This window comes from Penicillium antarcticum (assembly GCF_028974205.1).
Source record: "Penicillium antarcticum strain IBT 31339 chromosome Unknown utg000009l_segment0_segment0, whole genome shotgun sequence".
NCBI classification, from domain to species: domain Eukaryota; kingdom Fungi; phylum Ascomycota; class Eurotiomycetes; order Eurotiales; family Aspergillaceae; genus Penicillium; species Penicillium antarcticum.
In genome coordinates, this window is record NW_026695307.1 from 1,551,819 (window position 1) to 1,564,904 (window position 13,086).

The 13,086-nt window shown below is 49.7% G+C and overlaps 5 protein-coding genes across 5 annotated transcripts; 4 read left to right on the forward strand and 1 right to left on the reverse strand.

The window, feature by feature from the left end:
* Positions 1–1,766: 1,766 nt before the first annotated feature.
* Positions 1,767–2,099, forward strand: N7508_008950 (uncharacterized protein; the record flags this gene model as incomplete). Its single annotated transcript, XM_058467013.1, has 1 exon — positions 1,767–2,099. The coding sequence occupies one exon, from the start codon at positions 1,767–1,769 to the stop codon at positions 2,097–2,099; it is 333 nt and encodes a 110-aa protein (XP_058314859.1).
* An 866-nt stretch (positions 2,100–2,965) lies between these two features.
* Positions 2,966–4,549, forward strand: N7508_008951 (leucine-rich repeat domain-containing protein; the record flags this gene model as incomplete). The annotated part of the gene is made up of 2 exons (XM_058467014.1): positions 2,966–3,570; positions 3,628–4,549. 2 exons carry the CDS (start codon positions 2,966–2,968, stop codon positions 4,547–4,549), a joined length of 1,527 nt encoding a protein of 508 aa, XP_058314860.1.
* Positions 4,550–5,501: 952 nt separating this feature from the next.
* Positions 5,502–6,117, forward strand: N7508_008952 (Short-chain dehydrogenase/reductase SDR; the record flags this gene model as incomplete). Its single annotated transcript, XM_058467015.1, has 2 exons — positions 5,502–5,582; positions 5,842–6,117. 2 exons carry the CDS (start codon positions 5,502–5,504, stop codon positions 6,115–6,117), a joined length of 357 nt encoding a protein of 118 aa, XP_058314861.1.
* A 490-nt stretch (positions 6,118–6,607) lies between these two features.
* N7508_008953 (PA and RING finger domain protein) lies at positions 6,608–9,330 on the reverse strand (the record flags this gene model as incomplete). Its single annotated transcript, XM_058467016.1, has 2 exons — positions 6,608–6,950; positions 7,001–9,330. 2 exons carry the CDS (start codon positions 9,328–9,330, stop codon positions 6,608–6,610), a joined length of 2,673 nt encoding a protein of 890 aa, XP_058314862.1.
* A 1,603-nt stretch (positions 9,331–10,933) lies between these two features.
* N7508_008954 (uncharacterized protein) lies at positions 10,934–12,357 on the forward strand (the record flags this gene model as incomplete). The annotated part of the gene is made up of 4 exons (XM_058467017.1): positions 10,934–11,036; positions 11,095–11,235; positions 11,288–11,755; positions 11,825–12,357. The coding sequence occupies 4 exons, from the start codon at positions 10,934–10,936 to the stop codon at positions 12,355–12,357; spliced, it is 1,245 nt and encodes a 414-aa protein (XP_058314863.1).
* Between the last annotated feature and the right edge of the window lie 729 nt (positions 12,358–13,086).

Below are 13,086 nucleotides of genomic sequence, written 5' to 3' on the forward strand. Positions count from 1 at the left end.
GGCATCCAAGCGATCAACGACCCACAGCAATCTACTTAGTCGGAGAGAGCCCAAGCAAGTGAGCACTTAACCAGAAAAGGACGAACGCTTCAGGCTGTACCTCGGGTGTCCGAGCCCCTGTCTCTACCTTTGCTTTCGCCCCTTTTATACCCCTTGGTTTCTGGTCCATTACAACCAAAATGAGTTTAATTGGATCTACAAGATGCATCCGCTTGCCAAATTAGCCAAATGGCTATTGAACTGTGAGCCCTGGACGTCGGGCATGAGGGTATGACTCAGGCGGGGTCTTTTAGGGCTTGGGAGTCGAGATTTCCTTAAGCCACCCCCGCAACCCAACGCTCAATGCTCCAAGGCGTGGACTGCTACGTGCGCATGTACATGTGTACATCGTGGTCATTCTTGATGCATGACTGCCCATCCAGTCCGCTGTACATTGATGTTATGACGAACTTGTATTTCTGCAAGGAGGCGGTGAGCAAATCACGGGAATGAAAAGAAATGAAGCTTGTTCTCGAACGCCCCAGACTCTTTCATCACCATTGAACTATACGAAAGTGGTAGGCCAGGGCGACGATCGAGTGGGTCGGAGTTCCATGGTTCTTTTCAGGTACCGGGAGAATCATAGAGCCCCATCAGAAAAGTCTGTTTAAGGGGGGCGATGGTTGAGACGGATGTCGGTTCAATGCTCAATGATAGATTTGGCATATGGCGAGTGCAGTACTCCGTCTACAAGAGATTCCATGAGGTAATTCTCAACGTAAATTACGATACGACTATGTTTATTATGGTTTATCATAACAAGCCGAACTTATCTGCTGTATGTTCCTGCGTATGACGCCAGGGGGTTCGGAAACCATGCAAGTTCCGGATTGGCCGCGAAAGTGTGATGAGAACTTTTCTTTCTGTTGATTACAGCGCTTCTGGAATCAAAACCCGAGTACACACCGGAACCGGTCGCCAAATCAGCCTGTACTGTAGGTACAGTAGGGCAGACTGGACAAGGGTACACTCACCCTATCGGATTCCGAGGGAGGCGAAGAATCTCGTATTACATGCATCTCACCGGGGCCTTGAGAAGGGCGACTTTCGGCCTTTCCCCGGGCATGTTCGCCCGGGACTGGCCTATGGATCCGGTGAACAGGACAACACAACCATTGTACACGTATTCGGTAATAGTTTGGTAATATGCAAGTCGCCCCTGGCGTCTGTGCGGGAAGACCCTTCGTGTTCCTGAGTTAGCGCCTTGTTTGGGAGATTTGTTAGGGCTCCAAAGGCCATAGTTCGGATACGATGGAGCCCAATTTGGATAGTCCCATAGTCCGCGTGTCTCAACGCCCAATCACATCTCATAGTTTCACCTGAAAATCAGTAATAATTTAAACAAACCAAGAAAAATAAGCCACAGGGCTCTCATGGGCGAATGGCCCTTTCCCCAGGTTCGGGCCTGGCTTATTATTTAGGGCATTCCGGGCCCTGTCCGATTTTTCCCTTTTCTCCTGCAGGCACTTTAAGAGATTTCTCTATACACTCGTTTTACAAGTCACTCGTTTATCTTGAGCAGCGCTCTCCCCACACTCTTTACCATACATTCCTTGACGCTCGTTTGCGCACATTCTAAAACAAGTTCCAAACAGCCATTGTCTCATTGTGAAGCCTCATCCTGCGACATATTCCATACTTCGCGCCAGTCTAAACCTCAGACTTCTCGCCAACTCATCTCAATTACGCATTTATCATTTGATCACTGTTGCGCATAACTTCCCACAATGAAGCTCACCACTGTCATCACCTCCCTCCTCTGCCTGGCAGCCGCCCCGTTGGCTTTCGCAGAGGACGACGTCACATCGACTGCGACGACCACTATCACCAAGACTCTTGTCCGGGTCAATGCCATGACTCCTACTCCTACTCCGAGCTCTAGCATGGTTACCATGTCGACCACGGCTACCTCGACCCCTCTGTCCCGCGCTTCTTCTTCTTCCACCACCTCGGCTGTCGCAGCCGCCAGCTCGACTGGTGCTGCTATGAATTTGGGCGCTGGCGTGCCAGCTGCCCTTGTCGCTGGATCCTTTGCTCTCATCATGGGCCAGGCCCTGTAAATTGGAGTGCAATGCGACGAGGCGCATTCATGCAAGCTGTGCTCAACGATATCAGGTCCACTGGTTACCTCGATCCTTTTTTATACAGCATGAACTTCGCCTCGTTTCTTCTCGTGAGCCGTTCATCTTCAGCAGAGCCGGGATTTATACGCTTTTTACTTCTTTATACTTCTTTTTTTTCGGACTTTCTACTCCTCTCGGTTAGCTGGAGAACCCATTTTGGAGAGGAAACGGTTTTACGCTTCTCAAATACCCCTGTTCTTTTTTCTTTCATGATTTCGCGGAACGATACGAGTTGACGCAGTTATTTTTACCCTTCTCAACAACCTCTTTTTTTCGATTCTCCTGTCCATATTTGTTTGGTGGGTGACTGTTTGATATGGCTCTTACCAATGGCGTGATGTGGTGGAATTGGAATGGAGAGGGTCTTATAGTCATCTAGAGAACAATTGACACCTTTGTTTCTTGATACCCAATATAAATATCTATACAACTATACAATTATACCATAAAGTGCCGATCATTCCAAGCCGTGGCCTCCGGTGTCGACTGATGGCCGTGCACCCACGCGTCTGATCTGATCTTATCTCTGGCATTCCAATCTCGACCTTTGACCTCTCTCCTTTTTTTTTTCTTCTCTGGCCTATATCAATAAAAAGTACCATTCCCCGTAGAGAGATCCTGATTGATCTCATCCTATCTCCCAATCGCGCAATTAGCGCGTTGTTGACACCCGTGCCTATCGCGGTCTCCACCACGCGTCGCACCTCACCTAGCACCAGACGAAAACTACCTTTGAAAATTCAGACCGAGCCTGATGAGCCAGGCAGTCCCCAAGGAAATCCTCGTCTGAATCCAGCGCTGCAATGGACGGCGAGATCCCCCTCCCTCCGCCGCGGAAAATCCGACACCGCTCACCCGCGCACGCGGCCAACCCCTCAGCACCAGGCTCAGGCCCGACCCCTACAATCGCCTCGTTCCACAGATCGCGGCGCCTATCTCGCTTCGATGACCGCTCTAGTCAGCCATCCAGTGATCCCGCACTGTTTTCCAGCGACGATATCCCCGCTTCAGGCTTGGAGAACTATCATGCGCCTGTGTCTGGCGCGGGCCGGAAACGCCGGTATCGTGGGACTTGGTGGGGGGAGCAGGTTATTGATCCGAAGCGCAAGCGTGGTGATTTCAAGGAGAAGAGAAATGTCGATAGTGGTGTCTGGATGGGGAGTGATGAGTCTGTTGCAGAGTCACTTTTGCCGTCGGAGGATGGCTCGGCATGGGGAGAGGATTTGCGCAAGTCGGTGCTTGATCCTAGGAAGTCGGAAAATTTGACTTCTTTGCTTATCGGGAGTGAGAATCCTCCTGCGCAGATGAAGGGTGTTGTTAAGGGACCCGAGGAGTCCGAGGAGCAGCGGTTTGCGAGGGAGGTTGTTAATGATTGCCTTGATAAAGGACAAGAAAGCATTGATCTTGGGTAAGCTCTCTGTTCTGATATGTTATTTATGCAATTGTCTGATCAGTTCTTTTCTAGTGACTTCCATCTGAAGACCATACCTTCTGGCCTGTTGCGACCTCTGCAGCATCTAACGAAGCTTCCCTCGGTCAAGGAAGCCCCAGTCTCTGAAAATGTCTTTACGTCTTTGCAACCATTCCTTCGAATCTTCCTTCCCAACAACTCCCTCTCAGCCTTGCACAACGACCTCTTCGAACTCAGCAATCTAAAGGTCCTTAGCTTGCGGAACAACAAGCTGACCGAACTTCCATCTACTATCCGCCGACTGACAGCTCTGCAAGTCTTGAATCTCTCAGTCAACAGATTGACCTATCTCCCATGGGAACTTGTAAAGCTCATGCAAAAAGGCGAACTGAAGCACCTCACTGTACGACCAAACTCATTCCTCCCAATTGAGGAAGCCCAAATCGCAGAATGGCATCACAACGCCAACAAAAAGCGGACGGAAGAAACCGACGAAGACTTCCTATCTTGCCAACTCAAATTCAATCATGACGAATCTTTAACAAGCTCCGAGCCCTTGTGGGACTCAATCCACGTCGCCACAGGCCCAACAACCTTCCTAAACATGGAAGGAAACCCAATCATTGCACCAGCATATCCACCCTCAAACACAGCTCCATCTCTCCGTGAAATCTCCCTCCGCGCCGTGAGCAAGCTTCCCTACTTCGAGCAAGCCACAGACGAAGAACTAGCGGAGTACCCAGCCCTCCTCGTCCCCCTTCTCCGCCAAGCAAGAGAAGCACGCGCAGCAGGCGGACAGCTCTGCTCTGTATGCGATCGTGAGTTCGTGATTCCTCGCACAGAATGGCTGGAGTGGTGGGATATCACCCCATGTGAAAACGGCATGAAAATGCCCCGTCATCCTGGTGAGAAACTTCGGCCTTTGCCGTTCCGTCGGCTTGGGTGTAGTCTGTCTTGTGTTCCCGGATCACAGTGAGCATGGTGTTTTGTCTGATTGATTGCATATACTTCCTTCATGGGCCTTATTTTCGGATTGATTGTAACTTTGCATGTAGATAGATTGCATGTTTGTCTTTGGTGCTGGGTTTCTTTTGTATTTTACTTATTGGATATGCTTATTCATGGTGTGTCCTTGTAGAAACTATGAGAAATGTGTTAATTAGTCGTTGTAATTGTTTCTAATGTTGATCTGGTATCAATTGACTTTGATTGGACTGGCCTACTCTGTTTTGCAGTAGCGCAGCCTCATCCGTTACTTCGCCGCGAGCCTTGCGCTCGTCCAACCTCTAGAGTTGTCTGATGCTGACCAATACAATGCTTTGCTGAGAAATGGACATGATTTGCTGAGGAATGTGCACCCTTTGCTGGACAATCACTGGGCCTAACGTGCCCTAACGACATGTAGCAGATGCATAGACCACATCAATCTATCAACTCCCTGCACAAGAGCCTGAAGAATAAACTCAGCGAAATCGTACAACATGCAGCCTAAATACATAAAGATCCCATCAAGTCCAAGAAACCCCCAAAGACAAACCACTCAAGACATCAACAACCAAATTCTCAACACACGAAACCACCACGCACGCCCAAAATGCCAGCAAACCCAATCTTCACAAAACCAAACCGCCTCTTTACCTGACTAATAACAGGCCCGTCCTGTGGCCTAGTTATCTCCCTCGCGTGCACCGCCCAATCCCCCGGCCACAGAATAATAGCAACATCGCGCAACCCGTCACGCACCCCAGAGCTAATATCCGAGATAACCAGCAAGGGCAGCGAATGGCACGCCCTAGACGTGAACGACCCATCCGCCCCAGCAGCTCTCTTATCCAAACGGACCCTATCCCCAACAACAATCGACCTGCTGGTGAACAATACCGGTTTCTGCATGATCGGGAGCTGTAGAGCAGATCTCCGATACGGAGATGCAGAACCAGATGGAGACGTTGCTTTTCGGTCCGCATCGGCTTGTTAGGGCTTTTCTGCCTGGGGTGCGGGAGAGGAGGGTTGGGGTTGAGCTTTAATCTTAGTTCTGGGACTGGGTTAGAGGGTGGCTGAGGGGCTTGGGGCTTATGCTGCTGCTAAGGCTGCTGGGGATGATATGCTTTCTTTCTAGTTCCTGGGTTCTGATTTATTGACTGACAGGTTATAGGGTTATCTAGAGTGCTTGCTAAGGAACTCGCTTCGTGCGATATCCGTGTTTCGACGGCTTGATTGAGTACGTTCAAAACTTGTATTGGGAATGCGAGTGTTATATCTAGCGAGGCTCTGCCGGAGGATTATGCGGGGTCGGTTGTTTCTGAGGTTATTGAGTACTTGCACAAGGGTACGTTTGTTGCGGATGGAGATAAGAATAAGGCGGCCAAGATTATTTGTAAGATTGTTCTGGGTGAGGGTGTTGGTGCTTGGCCTCAGGAGGAGCGGTTCTTCAATTTGGGCCGGAGGGTGATTCCTCATGCTCGGATGGTGCGGGATCAGTTGGGGCATACGCTCCTGGTTGTTGGGGAGGTTGTTGGGAATGTGTATATCGATCAGCAGTGAGATTGAAATAGGGGGTTTGCTTTTCATGATTTAGATGATCAAGGAGTCGTTAGACCCGAAGATAACATTGTTTGCCGGGTTTTCCAGATGGCTGTTTAGGTGGTGTTTTGATGGATGTGCACAGCAGATAATAATTTTAGCCGCAATTAGCTATGTTTGAGCATACATATTACTTGAGGAACACGACCTAGCAAAAGGGGAAAATAGCCAAGTCTCGAAAGCAATGGAACACATTTATGTATTCATCGCGAAGTGAAGTTTAGAAGGATGGACCGGCGGTGTATCCCAGCCGCTTAACTATGCCTGCACATTTTGCAATCGCCCAGCACGCCGGGATACCCTCCTCCAACGCCAGGCAGGCTCAAGTCATGAAAAGGAAAATCAAAAAGATCGCTAATAAGCATGCTTCAATACAAAGAGAGCAAATTTCACACACGGTGTGAGGGGGAATAATGAAAAGGGAAAGAGTGGACCAATATAGAGAGGGAAGTTAGCGGTTTCGGTCTGCACGAGCCTGGTGCCAAATCGTATCACCACTAAGGGCCGAAAAACTGAAGGTTGCTAAGTTCCTCCAGCTTGACTGTGGCGCAGAGCTTGCGTGTTCACCAAGTAGACCTGCAGTTTGCTCAGCATCGGAAGCATCATCGGTGACGCCTTCAATCAAAACCGGGGCGGAAGAGGCGCCAACCCGGGAAATGGACTCGGAGGAATGGACATCGGGAGATTGTTCATGGGAACTTCGAGAGTCAGGAGTCTGACAGTGAGCCATTGAACGAACAACATCGCCTTTACAGATCGGGCAAGTTCGTCGACGGGTAGTTAACCAAGGTGTGCTGTTATAGGGGTTAGCGTTGGTTTGAGTTGATGGACATGTATAACTTACATGCACTCCGCATGGAATTCATGGCCACACGGCAAGCTCATGACCCGGCTCTGGCCATCAATGTATTCCTCAAGACAGACAACGCACTCAACCTGTCTTCCGGTGTACTTGCGTCGCCACAATGTAGAGCCGGTTTGTAGGCTGCATTTCTCTTCTTTGGGTAGCGAAGATGAGTCTAGCATAGTTCCCGACACTGCTTGTGAACGGGATCTGTTCGGCCGAGATGCGCTTGGCTGGATTTCATTGCCAAGAAGTGGCGAGGTTGGCGAGAGAGCACCAGGGCTAGCGGGACGTGGTGAACTGGAAGATGACGAAGTAGTCGTGGTGATCGTGTGATAAGTCCGGACCGGAAGTCGTTCAATGACCGACTTCGGGGCGCGCCATCGACGGCGTCGGATTCGAGACCGAAGAAGCAATAGCGCGTACACCACCGTAAGTGTCAGCAACGGACTGACGACAAGTACCAATAGCGTATCAAAGAAGGGGCTGGTAGACATGCTCGTAGGAGTCATTGTGACCCAGAGACCTTCATGTTCAGGAAACTGTACGCTTGGGCGGCTCGGCGATTGAGGCACGGGCTGAACTCTCTGGTTGGCTACTATGCCTTTCTGAAGCGAAGGCGACGAGGAAGGCAAAGTCTCTTGTTTGGTTTCATCCCCCCAGAAGTGACTGGAGAACCAGCCCTTGGTCGATGTACCAGAAGATTCAATTTCTGCGTTGGCCCCAAGAAATTGTTTTCCAGAAGCCTTCACACTCGAGTCATGAGAAAGACTGGATTTGTCGATGCTTTGATATTCTCCGCTACCAGGCGTAATGCTACCACCTTTGAGGATATTGGACGCAGAAGCAGCTTCTTTTTCTGCGTTGGCAGTCTTGGATGTGTCCTTGCTTGTCGTGGAGGTACTAGCTGTCGAGGGCGTGTTACCCTTCATTAAATCGGGATCTCTCCAGTCTTGAACTCCAATGACAAAGTCATCATCGCCAAAGCTTTCCGGCGACATATCGGCTTTGTTAGATGTCTCCAATTTGTTGTCCGACTTGGCTCGAGTGCGGCGATTGGATCCCGTTGATCTCTTCCATCCGCTTTGTGGGGTTAATGGGGTTTCTTTCTCGTCCCAAGAGCCAACGTTGATCCAGTCAATGTTGCCGCTGCTGGGCGGGCGTCGGCTGTCTTCCAAATGACCCGAGCCGGCGTTTCTATCGCACAGCCCCAGGAGCGAACCAAGTGCACGAAAGAAGCCACTGCTGGAAGGGGATGGCGTTGTAGGCTTATCGTTGACCGTCGAATGGACACTGGCGCTAGGGGTTGGCGTAGCCAAAGCCGTTGTTGAAGTAACCACCTGCTCGCTCTCAGGATCCAACTGGCCTGCTTGATTCACTTGAGATGACTTCAACACATTTCCCAAGCTAGCAGTACCGCCGCCATGTCCAGGAATTAATGAAGACAGAAGATGTGCGGTGGTGTGGGAGGTGAACAAGGCCGGGATCGTGACATTTGAGGTATCACCCCGCGCATACATGGTGACCAAGTTGCCACCTCGGGTATCATCGCCAACAATCAACGCGACCCCTCCTCGGCGTTGCGCCCATTTGACCTTTTCCAGGAACCCACAGCCGCCTCGACTCAGCAAAACCACTTTGCCCTGGATTTCGGCAGTCTCCTGTAGAGATTGAATATCGGCATGCGCAGGTGGCGTGTTTCGAACATAATCGCCATACTTCTGACTCATACCGGGGTTTGAGGCCCCTGATTCGGGTAGTGGATGATGCAGGTGGTCGTCGGTGCCATCGTTCAACGGCGAGGTAGTGGTATCGTCTCTATCATTCTGAGGTGTGGTATCGGCCTGCGACACCGAGCGCTGCGGGCGGTTTGGTGACTGATCGTTTGCTGTGCTACCTCCGGGCTTGCCGGTACTCTGATCCGCGCCCTTGGAGGCTTTGTCTTGTTTTTTTTGGTTGGCGCCCTCACCCCAGCCGGGAATATCGGAGCAGCCCAGTTCTCCTTCCACACCGCCAGCGATTCCGCCCTCACCAAAGCCGCTTCCTACCCATAACTGGCCACTTAAGCCCTTTATCGGCAGGAGCGGGCCAAATGCCGCTGGTCGGGCGAGGAAGAAGGTGGAGTTGTCATCGGTGAGACTGATGATGGCCGACGGAGGGAAAAGCGAGGATGGTATATTGAAAGAAAATAGGGAATGCAACCCAGTGGTTCGACCAGCGAGCGTATTGGGGGTTGCCACACGAGGTGAAGTGAGCGCGGAGAAGATGGTGAGGAGGATCGGGAAGAAGATTAGGCAGAAAAGCACGATAATCAAGCGTGGCGGTCGCATTTCTGGTAGACGAGGCTATCCTCAACGAGCTCGGGAAACAGTGATCTTGGAGTGTGAAGGAGGGAGTGATATGCGGGTCCCGGTCGTACCACAGTCTAAGGTTCTGGGTTATCTCTTATGACCAATCCAACGGTTGGCGGCAAGTGATCAAGCTGCCACTCATCGAGCACAATGAGCAGCACTACGGCTGTTTGAAAGAAACCGCAGGTGACCACACTGAAAAGGAGACGATAGAGATAAGGAGAGAGTTGAAGTCAGGTGGAGAAGGAGACTCGGGTACGTACTGATGATCGATTACCTAACTGGAGTCTGTGACGGCGTGTTCACCGTGTCATGTGAAGTCACATGACACGTACACTTTGACTACAACGCCATGAGCACAGCATGTAGAGAGACACTTATGGATGTTTATGTCCTACAGATTGAAGATTTACATGCCTCTTCCCCCGTGAAACACTAGATCAGAGAAGGCTGAAGTCAAGTGGCAAATATAGTTGTGCCAGGGAAAGAGAATAAGTCTTGAACAACATTGTAGAACTATGTGGGCACATAGTGTGGTGTGCACATAGGAGTCCATTCCATGTCTATGTAGTGCTAGCCTTAGCCAAAGTGCAAGCAAACAGCTACAGCTACAATTATAAGATGGCGAAGGTTCTGGTTCGGGGACGATCTGCCGATCATGTCATCATGGCTAGGCAACTACGTAATCCACCGCCTTTTCGGTGAATTATCTAACACATACACATGGTCTAAGTATGGACACATCTACATATCTACAGCACCAACATCACTCTCACATCAAGGCACAGGATATTTTTGGACGATCAGCGATAAGGCTAGCTCCACTTACTCCGTGGGGCTTAAGGGAAATTAGCCCCGCCAAACATGACGTATCTACATTGCCTTGATCCTACTACACGATGCATTCTAGAATCTCTTTTCGGTGCAATGGACAATTATAAGCGTATACTTTGAATCTCAAGCTAAGAGAAATTTATATAGCAAGCATAGACCACCGTAGAACAGAGTCAATTGTACCCAATCTAGGTGTAAAAACTCGGATGAACAGCACAATCGGCAACCGTGGAAACCCACTCAATGTGAAACCATGGTCGTACCCCTAAGCTCCCCAGCCTGTTGCTGCATGGCTTACCTCCATGCTCATATGGACTTACCTTGAGGACTTGGTTCAGTGGCGTTCTAACCCATGCAGATCCGGGACATGACGACGGATGACATTGACTGTTCTCCTCATTCTCAGCCAAGAATCTGATATGGTTGATTCATCCCGTTTGGCACGTCATGGGTAAGTGAATGAAGACAATCAATGGGACTTTATCCGCGTTTTACTGGTGCTAGCACTCGTGTACCCCCGCGTTATGGCGTCACTAAATTTCCGCAAAGAGCAATCTAGTTGTAGCTGATCGAGATCAATCATGGCCCAAAAAACATATATAAAGCTGCTGTGGTTTCCGATTGCCGAAGTAATTTTTAGAATCCCAAGAACCTACTACTCGGAATTATCTGATCCAAGCAATACTCTATTAAACCTTCCATTTACTCACTTTGATATACCTCCTTCCACAACAACAAATCTATCATCATGTCGAACATTATTCACAAGGTCAAGGATGCCGTTACTGGACATCACGACAAAAATGAGAAGCACAACAGTCATGACTCCAAGACATCTCACAACGTGAATGGTTCGTTATTCCACCCATCAATCTCACATATAGTACATACTAACGATCCAACCCATAGATAACTACGGATCCTCTCATAACACCCATGGCTCCAATCAATACAACCCTTCTGGTACAGACTCCAATACCTACGGCTCTGGAACCGGTGCTGGCTATAGTTCTGGTACCCACCACGGTTCCAACACAAACAGAATGAATGGTGAGCCTAATTGACCTCTTAATTTCCTTGGCAAAGCGATTGACCATAACAGAACCCTCCAACACCTATGGCTCATCCAACACTGGCACCGGTGCTGATACCTACGGTGCCTACGGTGCCACTACTGGCAGTGGCGCCGGCATGGGCAGTAGCGGCATGGGTGGTTTGAGCTCCGGCACCCATGCCTCCAGCATGAACCCCTCTAATACCTACGGCTCCTCCACCGCTGGCACTGGCTCTGGAATGGGCACAACCAGCGTTGGAACCCACCATGATTCCCGCAAGGGACCTATGGACGTCAATTCTGGTGGTATGGGCAGCACTAGTTCAGGAACTTATCATGATTCCCGCAAGGGCCCCATGGACATTGGTTCTACTGGCTCCGATAACTACGGGTCAAGCAATATGGGCGGATACGGCTCGACCAACTCCGGAAGCTATGGCTCAAGCAACATCAATGCTGGCCCCCATGACTCCAAGATTGCCAACAAGATGGACCCCCGCGTCGACAGTGACCTTGGTAAGTTTCATCATTCCTCGGTGCTACGACGCCTCTACTTAGACCAGAAAGCTAACACTCCTATTATAGATGGCCGTGCCCAGCATCACGGAACTACTGGCTCCCACCACACCAGCGGTGGAGCTTACGACTCTATGAACACTGGCTCCACTGGACACTCCAACACCTATGGCTCGAGCAACCTTATGACCAGCTCTGGTCGTGACAACTACGCCTCCAGCAACCCTTTGACTAGCGGTGGCCGCGATCCCTATGGTAGCTCCACCACTGGACACAACGATGCCTATGGCTCCAGCAACCCAATGACTTCCGGTGGCCACGATACCTACGGTAGCTCCACCGGACATAATGATGCCTATGGTTCCAGCAACCCTATGACTACTGGTGGTCGCGATAACTACGGCAGCTCCACCGATGGTTACAACACCCGCTCTGGTCAGCAGTTCGGCGGTAACGCTCCCGGTGGCAGCAGCTACAATGACTACAGCTCGGACGCTAGAAAGACTTCTGGTCCTCACAACTCTGATTTGTTGAACAAGCTTGACCCCCGTGTCAAGGAGTCCAAGCAGGATTCTTTGGCCAACCAGCGCAGCGGCTATTAGATCATTGATGATGATTATGATTTTGATATCACGACTAATTAGTTAATCTTTGTACTTTTAGCTTGCGCTCGTTTACTTTTACGAGTATGATCCAATTTGATTTGAACATTCTGCTCTATCTTCTGCTTTTTTAAAATATTCTATCACATACACAGCGAGAGCAGAAAAACTTTTCTGGAGGTGACAGCCTCCCCAGTATGTGAGAGTTAATAATAGCAGTTAAGTAGTGACTGCTATTTCGTTTTATATATGTACCCGGCCTTGTCTTGTACACACACACGACCCCCGTTGCCCTTATTTAGTGGGAAAGGCAAGAAGCGGTTTAACACCTCAGTAACGTGAACAAAAAGAAGAATGCATTAAAATATTTGCCGATCATTAATACGAATAATTCACACCACTAACGCAAACCAAAAAAAATGAGTAGTCCATGATGACGTAATCTATGCTCTCGAGCACTGCTCAACTCAGGACAAAGCTAGCAAGAGAAAGAAGGAAGAGTGAAACAATCAAGACGGGCCCATTGATTGTTTCGAATACAATGAAAAAAAAAACCAAAGAAACCACCACTAAATAAAGGGGTAGTGAAGCTAGCCTGGAAAGAAACAACGCACAGCCATCAATGTATAGTGGACTTACTCAATCGCCAAGACGCCATGTAAATTTGCATATCGGGTTATGCAAGTGCATATTACAGTAGGAAGCAAGTTAAAACAGGGGTTCAAAAAA